The 19,704-nt window shown below is 38.2% G+C and overlaps 1 protein-coding gene across 1 annotated transcript in view; it reads left to right on the top strand.

Moving 5' to 3' along the window:
* LOC105213298 (dynein axonemal heavy chain 10) overlaps window positions 1-19,704 on the top strand; it is an 84,494-nt gene that overhangs the window by 39,337 nt on the left and 25,453 nt on the right. The window contains exons 35-47 of the mRNA XM_011186010.3: window positions 465-698; window positions 2,866-2,970; window positions 3,869-4,027; window positions 6,624-6,734; window positions 8,891-9,034; window positions 10,233-10,373; window positions 10,438-10,677; window positions 10,787-11,095; window positions 11,450-11,542; window positions 11,978-12,138; window positions 13,609-13,936; window positions 17,586-17,774; window positions 19,538-19,643. Of these exons, the coding sequence (XP_011184312.3) occupies window positions 465-698; window positions 2,866-2,970; window positions 3,869-4,027; window positions 6,624-6,734; window positions 8,891-9,034; window positions 10,233-10,373; window positions 10,438-10,677; window positions 10,787-11,095; window positions 11,450-11,542; window positions 11,978-12,138; window positions 13,609-13,936; window positions 17,586-17,774; window positions 19,538-19,643 (2,320 nt within the window). The remainder of the gene's footprint in view (window positions 1-464; window positions 699-2,865; window positions 2,971-3,868; window positions 4,028-6,623; window positions 6,735-8,890; window positions 9,035-10,232; window positions 10,374-10,437; window positions 10,678-10,786; window positions 11,096-11,449; window positions 11,543-11,977; window positions 12,139-13,608; window positions 13,937-17,585; window positions 17,775-19,537; window positions 19,644-19,704) is intronic.

Raw genomic sequence — 19,704 nt, forward strand, 5'->3', positions numbered from 1 at the left:
TTTGCTGGTTGCAAGTATATATTCAAAGCAGCAGTATGTTTCGCTTTATGCGCCCACAATGTCTCCATATGCTCAAGTCATAATATCATCATAACAATAATGCGATTATTAAGTTACCAAAATGCTGCGCAAACACTTCTGACAGCGAGAGTGGCGTCAGGAGAGGCGCGGAATGTGAAAGAGGCAACGGCAGTGTGGCAAATTGCAACCAGGAACCACCATTGTTTACGCAATAAAAGCTGATTTTACGCACACGAACACACACAACTCGCAAAATAACAAACTTACCAGCCTCTTCCCATCCCTCCTACACCACATTTCTTCTCCTTAAATCCGCAGTACAACACACTCTCTCACTCGCATCTCATCATCGCAACACTTTCACCACAAAACATTCTAATAACGCACTTTCGCTTCTTTTTGCACGAAGATTTTAATAATAATAACGGTAATTATTTTTAAAGGTACTTGCCAAGAAGATGACAGTACTCTACAAACTGGCTGAGGAGCAACTCTCCAAGCAATGCCATTACGATTGGGGTCTGCGTTCACTGAATTCGGTGCTGCGTATGGCAGGTGTGATGAAGCGCGCATCGGAGGATCTACCCGAGGCTGTTGTGCTGATGCGTGTACTGCGTGACATGAACTTTCCGAAATTCGTCTTTGAGGATGTGCCATTGTTTTTGGGACTTATTAAGGTAAGTAAATGTATTTACATTTACCGTTGTGTATTAAACTGCCGCAAGCGCGTGTTGTCAACACGCAAAGCAAATTCATATTCAGCCTAAATGTATACATCCATATACCTACATATGTGAATGCCCTTAACTCTGTGTGTTGGTATCTTCAAAAACAATTTGAATTCCAGTTAGATATATTGCGAGCGAAGTGGGCACACGTGCAACGCATACAACGGAATTCCGTTACTGTAGCCTTGAACCGTTGAATGACAGCTTTATGCGGCAACAATGTATTTCATAGAAAAGTAGGCTTATCGAATTACTCGCATATACTCTACTTCTTGGAAGTAAGCACAAATATTCAAATATATTACTTAGTATATGTCGCAATAACTGTGCCGCAACAGCTTTAACTATATACATAAACCTCTTTTGATAACATATTTAACGGCGTTCAGGCAAATATCTAAATATGTACATATGTACATTATATTCATATCACGAAAAATCTGATACAGATTTGCTTTGCCGTGAACTTCAAGTGTATCCCATTCCGTACCATACTATTGAGAATTGTGTTGCTATAGTTAAAATTTAAATACATACCTATATTTAGCGGAAAACTAAAAATAATCATATGCACGAATAGCTACCACTAATTTTACTTCCTGCTTTACCCAGCAGGAAATAATTTACTATAGTCTCTAAGAAAACTCTTGTCACATAAATTAGATTTAGAATCAGACTAGGCAGAGTTGTATTAGAATTTCCTTTGAAATTAAGTCAAGAAATTTGGAACACTTTGACTCACGTGACTATAAAAAATTTCATAAAACATTGTGTCACTAAATCTCTAAAATTGTAAACAAACTTGACCACGCGTGTTCTTTCAAAATATATACGAACTCGACTTCAGGTGACTTTTAAACATGTATACCAATATAACCTCACTTAACCTCTAAAACTGTTAAAAAAATTGACCCCACCTTACTCCTCAAAAAGGAAGACGAACTTGCTCTCGCGTGATTCTTCAAAATGTCTACAAACTTGACCTCACGTAACCTCTAAAATTATATACCTACTAGCTTGACACAAATTTCACCTCATCTCTTAAACTCTAAAGCTGTAAACAAACTTTACCTCACGTGACCCCTCAAAATGTATACAAACTTGATTTCATGTTAGTCACCAAAATGTAAACAATCCTGACCTCTCTGAATATGAGAACGAACGTCTTATAAGCAATATATGTGCATGTATCTGCCATCACCTCAACTATTTTCTAATGGTCTACAATAATACCAGAGTTATCAAACTATGAACATTATCCCTATCTGAAACGTGCACTGTTTCCACCGCAGTTGAATGTCATTAAAGACATTGAAGTTTTCTTAGTCAGATATTTGGCGAAACTTCTGGTTTTTGTTTAATATGTAATTGCTAAAATTTTAATGATTTTTGGTATTTGTTTCAAGATGCTATCGTGCACATATGAGGCTTATTATTGTAGATTAAAAGTTGTGGAGCACAAATGCTGCTAATAATAGCGTTAAAGTAAATTTAATATTAAATTTTTAATTACTTTAACTTTAGTTGCTTTTGTGGAAGTAACAAGTGTGAATAGTTACAGTTTTACTTCACATTATCATTAGACTGGGAACGATACGGAGTTCTTTTACCATTTCAAGGTTTAATGCTAGACAGCTTCAACTTCAAAGTTCTTCTGTGCATGAGTGAAACCCAAAAAATCTTATTCCAGAAGCCTTACCTTCTCCCAACAAGGTCCATATTTTCCTATTTGTATATTACCTCACCGGACACGATTCCGGAAACACTTGCTGTGATACAAAAATTTTACCGAGTTAAAATTTTCGGGGTTGTCTGAAAGAAGATCTATGGTTAAGTAAGTAATTGAGTAAGTAATCATTTCGCACTGGTTCTTATGAAAAATTTACTAATCCATTCCCAAAAAGTTGGTATAGTTTTTAGAGTCTTTGATTGGAGACAGACTTTAGGACTCCAATAAAATTTACATCTATAAAAAATCTATATTTGTGTTTTCGAGAAATAAGACTAACTGTATTACGGCAGATCTCCAAAAAATAGTGGATATCGGATCGGTTTATTTTTTTAATAAGTATACAAGTCCTGAAAAGTAATTGTTGTCAATTTAATATCATTCCAGGACTTATTCCCAGGCATTGACTGCCCACGCATTGGTTACCCTGATTTCAATGCGGCCGTTCGACACACGCTCGTCACCGATGGCTACGTACTACTCGCAGACCAGGTAAGTTGAAGCTCAAAACTGTCATTCATAGCTCATCAACGCCCCAACTGAGTAAAAAACTTGAAATCGCTTCAAAATTTTATCACCTCCGTTCATAATTTGCGACAACACTTACCACCCCACTTCACTATCACTTCTGAAGTTCTTTGTTATGTCAACTGCTTGACACTTCAGCAGCTACTCAAAAACACTGCTCTCAAAACCGCTGAAAGCTTTCTTTTGAGTCGCTCCTGGGGCATTCGCTCAAATGCCTGTCCGCCAAGAATTTTAAGTGGAACACCACAACTTAGCGTTATGTCAGCCGGTCTGTGGCGTCGGACAAGTGGTCGCTTTTGATAATTTGTGTGTAGTGCGAAAAGTAACGGGCAGCAAACGTGAAGCGCCGTCGGTATCTAAGTCAAGCGAAGCGGAGACAAAGCGTGCGCCGTAGTTGAGCGCGAAAGAGCGCCGGTCTTATTGTGTCAGTGAAGTGCTTTTGTTTCGACTTTGTATCTGTATCTTCCGGCATTCCAGTTGCTGTCCGCTTTGAGCATAACGCCATTGAAACATAACGGTTAACTGACACATTGACACGTTGCATTAAGCGCGCTGCCACAACGTGGAATGTTGCAAAGCATTTTCGTCATGATTTTTTTTTTTGTGTTTTTGTTGGGAGGAAATCTCTTTTAATGCAAAAATATTTTCTCATCTACATTTTTTGATTTCTCTATTTTTCACAACCACTTTCGAAAATGCCGACGCACAAAACCGACCGACCGCCGCCGCCGCCGCCATCACTTATCGTCAACGTCCATTTGCAACTCAACAACTCGTCAACTCATCAACTGGTCAACTGTTGGCTGAAATGGATGACTCTGAACCCACTGCATTTTAATGGTTTTCACCCCACAACCCGCAGGAGGATAAAGTGGTGCAAATGTACGAGACCATGATGACCCGACACTCGACTATGATTGTTGGACCAACAGGTGGTGGCAAGACTGTCGTCATAAATACACTAATTAAAGCACAATGCCACATGGGTCTGCCCACCAAGTGCACCGTACTTAACCCGAAGGTGAGTTTACCGTTATTTGCTTACTTACTTAGTCGTAGCTACTCGTCGAATGAAGCATTGCTGCAACGTCGAACAATTAAAACAAAGGCAACAGCAACAACAAAAAAGCATTAACAAAATATTCAACTTGATAAAAGTCATCAAAACACAAAAACAACAAGCATAAATGCGCAACAACAACAAAAACGTGTAAGATAGTAAAGATTTACAGTAGCTTGTTGTTACTAGCTGGCAACTGTTTTCTGGCTTCAATGGCTTTTGTGCCTTGTGCTTTTGATCTCACAGCCCAACCGGCCAACTGACCGAGGGTACACCGTACACAAACCCACGAACCAACCTACCAACCAACCAGCCAACGGTCAGCCAACCTTGACTCAACACTACTGTTACGTGGCTTGTTGTTGCGGGCCCCTTGCAAGCAGCATGGCCTTTGTCAGTTGTCCGGTTGGCTTCCGTTTATGCTCGCTCAAATTAACGCCATCCTCCGCTTTGACCCCTACGACACACTCATATTCGGAATGCAGTTGCTGCAGTCTTTTGTTTTTTCTTTTTTGGTGCCGTCGCATGGCGCCGGACGGTGGCTTGTAAAGGTGGTTCCGGTTATTAGCCGAGGATTTTGTAATTTGCGTAATTGCATTTGCAACCTTCACACGCGTTCAACAATTGTGCAGCGTTTTATTTTTCCTTTTTTTTATTATTTCATATCATCCTTAATTACTAAGACCCATTATGGACAATGAATTGAAATCACATTGCTTTCAAGTGCACGACTAAGCGAATACATATGTACCGTTCAATTCGAAATTGCAAAGTGGAATGCGAAAATGCGAATACAATAGAAAATCATAGTGAGGAAAGTAGTATGGAGTCCTTGTGAGTTTCTTTTTAGATAATTGTGAATTAATTGGAACACTATTGAATGACGATTTGAAAAGAATTGGATAATTAACAAATAATAGTAACTGATGGGTATGTGAAGGTTAGGTAATAGAGGTGAGGTAAGATTTATTCTCAAACTGTCGGATTTTTGATGAGGGTGCCTAGATTTCATCTATAATTAGAGCTTTTCGAATCTGGATTCTTAAAATTTTTCGAGATAAATCATCTTCTCCGAACGGTTGTCGGGTTTAATAAGATCTATTTTTATTTCAGAAATATTATGGAAGATATGAGACTTTTTTGATTATTTTTTACTCTGAACGCCGTAATTGAATAACCGATCATCTGTGCGTTTCTGGTATTATAGCATACTAGATGATTTTATAAATATTGTAAGGAAAGGTTCTGCGACCCACCACATTTGTTTCGTCCGGAGATTGTTAAAAAACTGTTCTTAACAATCGAGGAAGCCTCGAAAGAATACATCGGCTCTTCGAAACATTTCGACGAATCTTTCATTAAGGAGCAGGTATTATCTATATATAAATCCATCTAAAAATATATATAAAATCTATATTTAATCTATGTTTAAGTACGTATTCCCACCGTAGATGATATAATAAATATTGTAGGGTGTGGTTCTGGGATCCACTATATTTTTATAAGGATTTAGAATGAACTATGACTACCTTGCTAGAGTTTCTTCCAAAGACTAATTAATTAGATGTTCCTAACTATCGAAAAAGCCATCAGTTGCTCTTCAACTCCCAATTAATCTTGCATTTAGAGTCGCTTAATGTAAGCATATACCCTGCTTTTCACATTAAACAGTCCCAAATAAATTTTTTTGCATTTATATGCATAATAAATTCGATTTCGTTCGGTTTCGATACGGCATATTTCAATTATTCATCTTTTTAATGCAACGCTGCTTTTTCAACGGTATTTTTCGTCAATTCTATGCTATTAAGCGCGCCAGAGTCAGCGTCATCGCCGACTATTCAATAAACATCCTACTTCAATATCGTTATTAATACAACAACGCTTATTGTTGTTGTTGATTTTTGCTGATATTGCTGACGCTTTACTTTTGTTGTTGTTGTCAATTTGTGCATAAAATATTTTGATGCATATGTATGTTCGTAATAAAATTGCATAAATTTCGGGCTTGGAAGTACAGATAACTAGTGAGACCTGTAGGAAATAAACGCTTGAGAAAATAACCCTAGAATAAGTATATTAAGTATATACTAAATATTATTACAAAACTGGTTTGACTAACTCTGATTAGGAGTCTGAGTGCCGTATAAGGATAGTGTATGTAATGTTAAGATCGATATATTGAAATTGAGGTTTATTCTTGGTGATGGAACGACCCGAATAATCGACGTAATTAGGTTTAATTTTTTTTATTTTTTCAATATTCTTATCAGATGTTCATCGATAATTATTTTCAAACATAAATATTTGACTAGTCTGACACCAAAGAATTTTCCTACAGGGCACTTATAAACCACATCACGGTCATATTTATGTAATAATGCAAAAAACCCTGTATATGCGTGGCATTGCAGCAGCATGCTGATTTGTGAACATTTTTCGATAATATCGTTTTGGTTTTTATTGCTGTTGTTGTTGCTTTTATTTTTACCAACGATTTTATCAATATTTCGTTTACCTTAATTTTGATGCGAACAATTTTTATTATTTATTGCAGGCCTGTTCGGTAATCGAATTATATGGTTACCTCGACATGGATACACGCGATTGGATTGATGGATTATTTTCGAATATATTTCGTGAGATGAATAGGCCGACCGAGCGAGAGGTAAAGTGTATTGCTAGACAATATAAATGTTCACGCAGAGTCGGTGCGTGTATGTATTTACATATGTATTCGGTGTATATACATATAAATGTATGTCTGTGCAAATGTGGGTTGAGAACATTTAACGCATTTTTATAACACCATAAAATATATATAGACACTCATATTTGGAATGTAATTGCCATTTTTAAGAGTTGAACAGTGCGAATGATTTGTGGAACAGTGAGCACTTTTGTGGTTTAAACTGTCGCTGGAGATTGCAGAATTCCTAATATCGTGTTTTAGTATGTTATTTATGTTCTCTAAGGAACCTTGAGAGGAAATTTTGATTCAATTAAAATCGACTCAAATCGCTTGTCTGCAGTTTAACACTTTAGAATGATACACTTTCGGGCTTATGTACATAAACCAGAGTTGTTTAGTCCAACACGTCCAAAAAAATTTTACAAATAAATTTATTATTTTTTATACAAATATGCAGGATAACCTAAAATGTAAGTGAGTTCTTTAATGACCTTTACAGAACTAATACAGTAGGCGCAGCCTAATATGCTCTTGCAATGTCTAATTCTAATGTCAAATTCGGTGCACAATAGTGACATGACTCTCTCTCTATCGAAAATGGACCAATCTCATCAGTTTATTTGACTTTACAAAATATAACTCCACCACTGAGAGAGAGAGAGAGAGCATTCAAACAAATGATTAAATGTCAAAATGACCACAATGTCAAACCAGAGACGAATCGGCTGTCATTTCATTTGAATAATATCATTCATCTTGTCTGCCAAAACCATACACTGTACGCCAAAGCAATGCCAATTGTGATTACATTCATAAAAGTGTGTGTCAGCTACTCTCCAACACTATTTGTCGTTTTTACCGTTGCATTTAAATTTTAACTGGCAATTTCGGCACACGACATCAGTGTGGACAGAGGAGGTGCAAATTTGATTGGCACATTTCGACTTAAAATTGATTGACGCGCATTTTTGATTGTGCAATTTGATGTGGCATTTTTACTGCCACAAAATAAATTTAATAAAATGAAAAATAATTAAAATTATTGCTTGCATATTAAATTGAATAAGCGCTCATATACACTAACATAAACAACAAGGTGGCAACCCTTTATGTTGCAAGTTGTATACCTTGAACGCTGACCGCACTCATCGCCTTGAACAGTATTCACTGTGCAAAGCTCCATCGCAGCAAAGATTTTGTGTCAATGTCAACTGCTGTGGCACCGCTGCGGCGCTGGCTTTGACGCGCTAACCCACCGGGCTTGCCACATCTTTAAGAAACAGTCGCTTTGCCACTTTGGTGCTTGTTTGTGCGCTGAAGCAAGCAGGCACACACAAAAAGCAGCAACAACAAAAGCTTTGTAGAAATATTTATAAAGAATTGTGCACAAATCTCCAAGACGCGTCGAAGTCAAGAGCATTTCGATGTTGCATCAACAAACAAGCACCTGCACTCCAACGCCACAACGCCGCGCTGGTTTTTCTGCGCTGTCAAAGTTGATAGGTGAGCGTAATATAAGCGAGTGGAAGCCACCCGCATATGACTCTGACACTAACGTGCCACATGCTTAGGTTTGTGCGCAACACACAGTGCCACAGTGGCCACATAATCAGCCAAGTGGAAATCACACACTTGCGAGGCGCGCTAATAAATCCTGAGGCAACGCACAGCTGCTGACAGCGCGGAACAATAGACCAAAGCGACGCGCTGTTCAGGTTAAAAGAGGGAGCTGGAGAGCGTGTGAAAACAAAAATGTCACATATGATTGCAATGTCAATCACAGCAGGCGTTAGGTGATGCACTGCTTGCGGCGCCTCATAGCCAATCCAACAGCAACCATTAGATAGCATTGCCACCCCCTTCAACACGCCTAATTTCCGCTTGCACGAGGTCGCTGTTTTTCAATCGCGCCTCGCCACATCACCGTCGATGCTGTAATACCCATGTGCTACATGCAACATCGACAACAGCGGTTACATGGCATGTGCCAAAGTGGCAAGTGGCATATGGCAAGTTGCAAGTGGCAAATGACAAACTAATACAATCAGCCTAATGCATGCATCCGCCGCGCTGCAACCACTACATATTTCCTCATCTAACTGTGCCTCTAACCCACTTTCTTTAATCGACAGGAACGCCGTTATGTCTGCTTTGATGGTGACGTCGACGCGCTATGGATCGAGAACATGAACTCCGTTATGGATGATAATAAGCTGTTGACATTAGCGAATGGTGAACGCATCAGATTGGAAAGCTACTGCGCGCTGCTCTTCGAGGTAAGTACCAACACACACACATTTATATGCACTTTGAAGGCCGCCCAGCCGTTGGCTGTGTGCGAAGGGCGTTTGTGGCATTCAATGACAAGCAGTAGCAGGTGAAATAACTATGTACTTATCCTAGCGCGCTGGCAATTTTCAAAAACGATTGTCAGTGCAACATGCCACACCAGTCGCTACTCGCATTCAACAATACATACATACATTGCTTGGAGGATGTAAAAGGCTTTTATGTGAACCCAATGATAAATGGCGTTGTAATGAGTAGTTGCTATTCACTTAGTGGTGTTGTACACGTGTATATCTACTTTGGTACAGTAGTGCGCAGATAAACTGTTCGCAGTTTCCCATCGAGAGTTAGTTCGAAGAAGACAGAATGATTCTCAACATAAATGTTCCTTTATTTAACTCCTTAGAAGATCCTTAATATCCTTCATCAGCCAGTTATCAAGCTTGAAGACCACCTGATCATGATCTCAGTTCATTGGAGGAAACTTTTTGATTTATAGGCACGATAACCCTCGACGCAATTAAAATCAGAGCGCTCCAATTGATTCTTCATGTCCAAAGTCCGTTCTATGTTGAAACTCCACGTAAAAATAAGTCTTTCTAAAATAAATCTTACGAAGTCGTCGAAACTTTATCTTTATAAGGTTAAATATTTCAAGTCCTTAAGCTGTAACTATCTCCAGCTTAGAAATTAAGAAAAGTGAAAACCACAGTTTATTAACCGTTTATTTGATGAGAGTCGATCTGTCGTTTTCTCTCGTTCATCCTCAGACCTACATATCTATCGTTTATTCTATCTAGAGAAGGATATAATTGATCTTACTAGGTCTTATCGTTGGTATAAAGTATTAGTAAAGTAGAAAACTGTTTACAAAATTATTACCGAGCCCTTTAGTTCCATTGTTTTTTAACAATAGATTTTCAATAAATCTGCAGACAGGATAAAATATTTTACTGGTTTTTCCAAATTCCTATTGAAGTAGTAGGGTTTCTAAATTCCTTTTAGTATGAAGGCAATAATATCTGTCTCATGCAAATATATCTATTCTCAATATATAAGACGCTACTTGCCAAAACCAAATAAAAAACCCTTCTAACTTGTAGCCGAGCAATACTGTGAATGACATATTTAGACATACATACGAATATAGGCTTTCAATATTTCAACATATTGCATTTTTCATAGGTCGGCAACTTATGGTACGCCTCGCCTGCCACTGTTTCACGTGCCGGCATGGTCTATGTGGATCCGAAAAATTTGCGTTACGCGCCATATTGGCAGCGCTGGATATTGACACGGCCCGAAGGCGAAAACGCGATATTAAGTGTAATTTAACAACTTCTTATAGAATTTTAATTAAATTATTTACTGTTTGCTTTAAACTTTGAAGGACTTTTACGAGAAAATAGTCGTACAAGCGATCGCTTTCATTTTGGAGGGTATAGATGGCACGTCACAGGGCAATCCACTGAAAATGGTCATACCACAAACCGAACTGAATTTGGTCGTACAATTATGTAACATGTACGATGCTTTACTGCCTGTCTACACCAATGTGGATGATATAACTATGGAGTCGCCAGAGGCTATTATTTACGATCAGGACTCAATTGAGTGTGGATTTTTACAGGTGAGGTTCTTCGTTAAAACATTGAAATATGGTGTAAGCTTATGCTACTAATATAATTAATCTTTTGTCGAGACTTTTTATTAATATTTTATCTGAATTCATATGGTAGTGTGTCTATAATTCACTGGGCGCCACTTTGATTGAAAGAGATAAGCCTATATTCGACGAATTCTTGAAACGCATAGCTGGCTTCCCCACCGTCGCAGACGCGCCAGATAAACCAGCTTCGGGCGGTCAACTGCCGAATAGCAAGCCGACACTTTACGAGTACTTCTACAGTCGTGAGAAAGGTTGCTGGATCGCCTGGGAATGGGTTGTGCCGCAATATGTGCATGATCCGGAAATGAAGTTCAGTGAGATTCTCGTGCCGACTGTGGACAGCACCAGAACCAATAAAACGTTGGCGCTGATGAGTGAGGTGGGTACTAATGGTGTTCTAGAAAATATGTCTCACGTTAAAAATTATTTTTTCTTAAAAAAATCAATGTAAAAGTATGGGGACCCTGATATTATAATCTTACATTTTTTATAGCTTTTACCAATCTCCTAGTAAAAATAAAAGTTGTACTTAATAACTGTACTATCTGCGTGTTGCGAGTAGACTCAGCGAGTACATATGTCATACCAAACCAAACCAACAACAGCTCTTCACATGCTCCGCAAACAACTTTATTAATATTTACCTTTTTGTTGTTTGTTGCATGTGCGCCGATTATTGCTGCTGCTTGCCCCTCTGCTGCTGGACAATGATGCCACCGACACAAATGTTTAGATCAAGCGACCAGTGCTGCTAGTCGGCGAAGCGGGCACATCAAAGACAGCCATGATTTCACAGTATTTACGTAATCTAAATCCGGACTCGAATGTGAGTGATGACGGCACCGCTGTGGCACATACAAATGCAGCTTTGCACACGTACACAGCACACAGTCATGCAATTGTAGTGGCACAAAATCCATTGCAACCATTTTGTGTTTGCTCTGTGCACTTTATTAAATACGTTGGCTGCTGCGCCGGCCACTATACATATATTGCCACATACTCATATTGCATGTTGCAACAACAACAACAACAACACGAATATATAGTACTGGTATTGGCAACAAATTTGTAAAACCCGATGATGCTGGTACCTATCTACTCGTTAGTTAGTAGTGCTGTTGGTAGGCTTGTATTTTGTTGTTGTTGTTGTAATGTCTGTTATTTGGTATTTGCGCTGTGACTCTTTCAGCTTGTTTGTGTTTAGACACAGCAGAGAAGCACAGCGGCTTCCATTTGATGTTCTTTGACTTTTTTCCAGATCATATTGAATATTAATTTTTCATCGAGAACTTCATCTATGGATGTGCAACGCACGCTCGAGGCAGCTGTGGAAAAACGTACAAAGGACACATTTGGTCCACCAATAGGCAAGAAGATTGCATGCTTTGTAGATGACATGAATATGCCACAAGTTGATGAGTAAGTCTAAATGAAATTCTCATTTTAACCAACGCAATACCTAGCTGCAACAACAATAACAAGTAGCAAACACCCTATGCTATTGAATTCAGATTTAGTCTCGATGACGTTGCATTTTTAGCCAACGGCCGTAAGCCAACACTCATTTATGTGGCATGCAACACGGTCCACATACATACATACTTGCATAAGGTCCATATGGTCTATATCTACATATTAATACACATAACGGTTGTTGTGACATGTCTGTGGTATTTATTATTAAAAAGGCCCATTACATGCACGCAAAGTCGTTGTTGTTGTTTTTGTATACTAAAAATTTCAATAACATTTGTTGTTGCAAGCAGTATGTTGCTTTTTGAGTAGCAATCACCAGCAGCAATAGAAGTCAGCGCTAAATGTGCGAAGGTTTGGGGTTTTGGGCTGCGGAAAATGGCCACTGAAATTTAATTAAGCATAAAAATTTGCTGAGGACGTAGAAATTTGTGGCAGATATTTTTGCGGAATATGGAAAATTTACGGTTACTCTCATATTCACTTTCATAAATATTACAATCAAACTTACAAAGATTCAGAAAATACAATGAGAAGAGAGGAGGAGAGCTTTCGATTAAAGCCATATTGAAATAACAGGATTATGGGAAAAGTGTGAGGGCAAATAAAGTTCAGCCACAATACTTACAAGAAATTATAAGAGCTAATTGAGTCACAGTCAAAATAAAGTCCATATCCCTACCAATTGCATGGTGTAAGATGACGCTTGGTCGCAGATTGTTAAATTTCAACCGGCTTGAGTCCGCACTCTTAAACTTAAAATTACAACTCATGGGATCCCCTTTAGTCTTGACTTAATCAATGATCGTACGGGATCTACTACCGAACTTAAATAACGGATCACAAAGCGCAACGGCAGATCAATTTTTCCCTGCTTTATAAAGAAGCTCCAGCTTTATATGTATATTAAAGATCACGTGAAAACACTCAGATTTTTAAGAAAGAACCGAAGAACCGAAGTCAAAAAACTAGATGAGAGAACGACTGAAAACGAATTTCTTTAGAGTTACTGTCGCATACATATTTATTTTAAATCCGCCTAATCGAAAGGCAGGTCTCTAGAGTTAGACTTCGAACCATTTCATATAAATTTAACAGAATTCGCAGAAATCGCCAGGCATGTCTCTCTAGTTAGAACCATTCCCTTTCAATTTTTCAGAATCGAAATCCAATTTCCGATTGTTGTTGTTCTTGTAATGGCATAAAACATACCCCAAATAATTTTAAAGAGTGCTGGAATTTGACAGTCTTTGGCTAGATAAAAATCCGGTACCTTTCTGGTTACGTAGTGCCGACTGTGGTGGGAACAGAGGAGGGATCCTCTCTCTTCCTTCGCTGCCTCGAGTCATATCAAACAATAATCTTTAGCTATGTCTCTTACTATTTTTTTCGTAATTTTACTAATTTCACCCACAGTTATGGCACACAACAACCGATTGCATTGATGAAACTACTCTTCGAACGCGGTGGCATGTATGATCGTGGCAAGGATTTGAATTGGAAAAAATTCAAAGATCTCACATTCTACGCCGCTATGGGTTGCGCCGGCGGTGGACGCAACGAAGTGGATCCACGTTTTATATCCATGTTCGCTGTCTTCAATATAGTATTCCCGAACGATGAATCGTTGCAACAAATCTACGTGTCGATATTCAAGGGGCATCTGCAGCATAGCAGTGCCTTCAAAGAGGAGGTCATACAGATGGCGGATTATGTGGTTAGCATGACTCTGAGACTCTTTAAGGTTGGTGCTTGAACCATTATATTAATTTATATATGTATGCACATATAAATTTCAAGTTAATTTTAATTTTTATGGCTCTCTTCATCGTCTGTGCAAATGCCGTTGCAATGCAAATTGCTTTAAACCAAAGTATGGTACATATTTGTTTTAACAACCCTGCATACTGTGTAAACAAAAATGTTTTTACCGATTTTTTACATTTGTTGTTGTTATTGTTATACGATTTTTTTGCAGTGCTTTCTCTGCGATTTTGCATTGTTGTAGTGTAAACTGCCACATTACATGCAAGAATTTATTGTAATCGATTTACATATGCAAATAACGGACAATTTTTCATAAGCGCCAATCGCCGTCAACGCAGCCCCACACCTCTCAATACAGACCTATGTATGCGTACATTGTATTACTCGCTTCGAAGGCTTATGGTGGAAATAGCATTTCTCGCACTTCGCCTGCTGCCAAATGGTTTATGCACAATGGAAATTATTCAATAAATGCCGAAGGATGAAGTGTATGTATTCCGAGAATCGTTCGGTTGACAAAGGGTTCGCATTAGGGTGGTTCGGAAAGAAATTAAATTGAAGATTTTTGCGATATCTCTCTTTTTATGGATAATATCTTGGTCTCTTTCAACAAAACTTGGTTTTAGTGTCTCACTAAGGCTTTTCAAATACATCTCAAGGGTCACAATAAGATTATTGAGCAATTTTTTGACATATGTCAAGAATTTCTGTCACTTTTAAAGTTTCTACATATACAATTTGCTGCCAGTTACTTAAGGCATTCTGAGTTTTTGCTTTGGAGCAGTTGATCTTAACCTCCATCGATTGGGATCAGAGTTAAAAGATTTTTTTTTGAAAATTCTCCTACACAGACGTCTGAACCACCTTAATCCACCTAAGTATATGCAAAATGTGCATGTGGGCGCCGGCGATTGAGTGGAATGCTGCTGTTTACGCACATATTTGCCTGATTTGCTACGTGGGAGTCCTTAGGTGTGCCGATCGCTGTTGTCCCGCATTGCCTTTTATGTACTTGAAATAAATGTGCGGTCCAGTGCAGTTTGTCGTTGCTTGAGTGCAGACGATAAGGTTGGCGAGATGGAGTAAGCTTTGTGTCTGTGTCTGTGTATGTGCGAATGCGAGTGTGTGGATTGCCACTTGTAATGTTGGCAATCTTTGAATGTCGATCTGCAGTTTGTGCCAATCAAAACACAACGTACAAACAAACAACAATGCGTGCCTTGCTTGGCAATCCGACGTTTGTTTGTTTATGTTGATGAGAATGCCATTGGAACGCTTGCTCTTTTGCATGTGTGTGCTTGTGTTCACAGCAATTTATGTGTGTGTGCGTATGAGTAAATCATGAGATTTGCAGGGAAATGAGGGAACAACAGGCTGTAGATCCTCTAAAGTCCTATGGGGTAGTCATCATTTTGTCCTATATCATGTTTGGATTGATCAATATATCTTCGAAATATCCTGAAGTATGAAGGGAGTATGTTCACATATTTTACACGTCGTCTTTTGTGGAAAACTCATCACCTAAGTTGATTTTAAGCAAAGCTCAATTTCGGAACCTTTCCTTATACCAATGTTTCTATCTAACTTATCGACTTTCTTTAACTTGAGAAAAATCCAATATTATATTTCAGTCTTCTTCACCCTATATTTATTTCTCTTCAAAGTTCAACTGAAAAAATTTATTGAAAAAAAACCCTAACTTTATCCGTTTGAAAGCATTTTTTGGACTTTAGACCACTCATATGTCTTAGAGCAGACAATAATTGAATGTTTGTTTAAGATTTATATTTGCTTTCTATTACTAAGATTTTCTCTTAATGCAATGTCGCGTTGCAACTCTCCGAGTCTTTCTTTTCCTCCATCACTGGATAACTATATCTGAAGTTACAAACGAGAGAATGCACTCCGTCTATTCGCGAAATTTATAGATGACTGACTTTCCACCGCTCCACTTCCTCACTGCTGCAACGCTGGCAGTCGACAGTGAAAAGAAAAGCACTAGTTTCAGTACTCACATACTTTAGTCGCGCTTCGAGCGACAGTGTGAGCGCGCGGCATTGCAAGGAGCGCAGCACATTGGAATTGCATTAGTTTATGGTAGTTCTAACAATTGTTGACATTAAAATATTATCGCATTTCATTGCGTTGTAAATGTATAAAAAATACCGTTGTCCTACCGCGACATTGGGGACACACGATTACTTCGGCAGCTGGGATTTCCTCTTCGTTGGCGAGTGTAAGCGATGGCAGACAGTGCTGCTCGTACACAGCACACAAGGATAATCTAAGATTACAAAAAATAATTGCTTTGCCGCCGATTTAACCTACTCAATTACATTTTTGCTTTCGCCGTAAATAATTTAAATGGTGCTAAAGCTCTTTTAAATTGTGGAAATTGTACGAATCTCAAAAAGCTTACAGTGGAAACAGCTTTAAAAATCCTGTTAAATTCCGTAAAGGCTCTATTAATATAAGAATTTTCTTTATATGTAACATGTATAAGGACTTCTCCCAAGAAAATGCGAGACAGAAGATCATCTAAAGCTATTGAGTAAAGATAGAATTATCCTCTAAACAAGATATTTTGTTCTCTAGAATATTGATTGAAACTAGCCATTGGACCTTAGATGCACCAAAACTCGAAAGCAAGAAATCAACACCCTCCACTTTTTTTCTCAACAGCAGCTCAATCAGATTTGGGTAGCATCTTTCCAAGCTGTCTTATACTAACCGAACCATGGCAACTTGTTTACTCAAAGTGAGATGAGTAAATCTCCACCAAACGTCTTCAGTCCATAAATAATCAATATTTCAATTTAAGCTTTCAATGATATACTATATAATCAATTTGTAATGCATTCTCCCTCCTTCTATTGGAAACCCCTTTGAAGCATATATAGAGATACCTACCTCCATTTGAAGCCTTGACTCGATTGCACTTGCAAACTGCCTAGTGAAATGAATTATTTGAATGACAAGAACGTAACTCATAGAATTTCGCACTGTAACCTTACAACCACACTCTACACCTTGTCCACGCTCTGCGGCCATAGAACTCAAGATGCGCCAGTAGAAATATGTAGATAACGCTGATGATAGCATTGAGTGCAGTATACTGAATGCTAAGTGGGCATACATGCCTGCCCCAAACCAATTTCCACCGACATACTGCGCCACGACGCGACGAGCGCTACATGCAGTCTCTCAGTTGCAAGCGACCCCATCCAACGGTTGCCTGGCACCACAGGCGTACCGCACCCAACTCTTAGAGCTTATTGGAAACTGCGATAATTTTGATTTGTATGCCATTTAATGTTCGAAGACAAATTTAATTTACCGCAAACGTAAATGCGAGGCAACGAAGCGTTGAATGGGCCGTTGCCGCTGCTATTTGGCACTAAATAAATCTATGCAACAGCACTTTTTTTGCACTCTCAGCTCAGTTATAGTCTAATGTATGTGATGGGTTTTGCATAACTTTTATGCTTGAACTCCGCACATAAGGGCATATATTCATGCCTGCTTACATTGGCCTCTTTATATATCCTTTCCCATAAAAATATATTTACACATATATAAAAAGTTCCTAACTAACGGTAATTGAAAATTTCCATTTTTACTTTCAGGTTGTCGTCGTCGACCTGCCACCAACGCCATCGAAATTTCATTACATCTTTAATTTGAAGGATCTGTCGCGCATTTTCGCCGGCATGCTATTGATCCATTCGAACTACTTCACCAATCTACGTGACTTGATACGCGTTTGGCGTAATGAATTTACAAGAATTATTTGCGATCGATTAATTTCGGAAAATGTTAGTACTTTGAAGTTCTGGTAAACAACAACAAATACACGCACCAACCAATACATAGACATATGCATAAGAACCTGGGTACACCGTTCACGGCAAACACTCAATTATAAAGTGCTGCAGATGACAGAAAGTACAGTATGCGAGAATAGTATACGGACAAATTGTTATTAATTTCTCCGGTTTTAAATATTTTTTTATTCTCTGAAAGACATGATTTGAACTAAAAGTTCTGTTTAATATATTTTATTTATGAAAATTTTTTTCTCGGGTCTTTTAGAGACTTTCTAGAAAAATGGTCTAAAATGTATCATACTCAGGGGAGTTTAAATATGTATGCCAAAAATAAGCGCAGGATCTTGATTTATATACCAAAAAATAGTAATCCTCAAGGTCTCGTTATCAGCACATCCGCTAGTTACAGTTAGAGTTTAGGCAACTATTTTCTTACGGAGATTATGTCACCCTGTCAAATGTTGACAATATTTTTATTTGTTCGTTATAACTAAATGAAGAAAACAAATAGCTATAAAAATGAAGTATATACGAGAAGCTTACTGCATAATTTTTTAAGGGTTGCCACCTGCTTTAATTATCTAATTGAACTAAATTGTTAACATGAAATATTTAATATAAATTGGGTATCTAACATAAGAGATTCGGATTTCAATACAGAAATATAACGAGTGTGGGTTGCCACCTATTTAAAATTTTAAATTAAATAAATTGATGAAAACTCAATGTTAGAAATTACAAATTACAACTCGAAATATGCTTGAAAAATCTTAAGAATAAATTTTTTTTCAAAGGTTGCCATCTAACTAAAATTAAAATTGAATATATGAATATTACAATACGGCTACTACTTGAAAAATGCTTGAAAAGTATTTAAAAGATATGATAATTTGTTAGAGCTTATTATCTAGTGTTTCTCCAAGGTTGTCACCTATCCAAAATTAAATTTAATATTCGAATGATAATATTATCAAGTAAATTAAACTTAAAAATACATCCTCATACTTTTACGAACACCAGTTATTCGTAACCAAATAACAAACCTTACCGTTATTGTACATATTGAAGACATTATTGAAGCTTTGGCAGCTTACGTTTGATTGATGTGTCGTTGCTGCTAAATTGACTGCAATTTAAAAATTTGAATTCGATTTGAATACGAACGCTTAAACAAATAAAGACACTAATAAAAGCACACAAAACGACGTGGCACGCACTTAACGCCCCGCGCCCACACAGCCACACGCACACACACATCACAGTCGCGCAGCGCTTATCCCAAATCAAAACCTATAAATATACGCATATCAATATGTAAGTACAAATTACAAATAGACACGAGCCGAGTATAAAGTAAATACACGCAACGCCAACCACCACTGTCTCGTGCAAATGTACCGAGCCCCCCAGGAGAAAGGTGGAGCGAATTTCGCTTGAACGACAGCACAGATTGATTGGCATCAGTTGTCTTTGTTCGTCAGAACGCCCAGCGCGTAAGGGAGGGGCAGCGGTGTAGTCAAATAAAACCATTTAACGTTAAGTGTTGAATAGCGACGTGTACCGTTAGACAACGTACGAGGCAATGCGCACCTACGCAATCAATTACGACCACACACACACTCTTCCGCACACACTTTGTGAATGCAAAATTCACACACAATTTCTGTTCATGTAAACACCATTCGGCACTTTTTCTTCGCCAGCCACCTTGCTAATACCAACGTTTCATTTACCGTTACCGTTACTTGTAGGATGTCATCTTAATGAAAAAGCACATTGAACGTGAAGTTGACGAAACGTTCCCGGTGGGATTCGAGGAAGAACACGGATTCATAGACCCGGATGCGGTGGCTCAAGGTAAGTGGGAATTTTGGAGGGAAATTTGTGGGGGTATCTCAGGAGACTATTTCACATTAAC

The sequence above is a fragment of the Zeugodacus cucurbitae genome, chromosome 2 (assembly GCF_028554725.1).
Source record: "Zeugodacus cucurbitae isolate PBARC_wt_2022May chromosome 2, idZeuCucr1.2, whole genome shotgun sequence".
Classification (NCBI taxonomy): Eukaryota; Metazoa; Arthropoda; class Insecta; order Diptera; family Tephritidae; genus Zeugodacus; species Zeugodacus cucurbitae.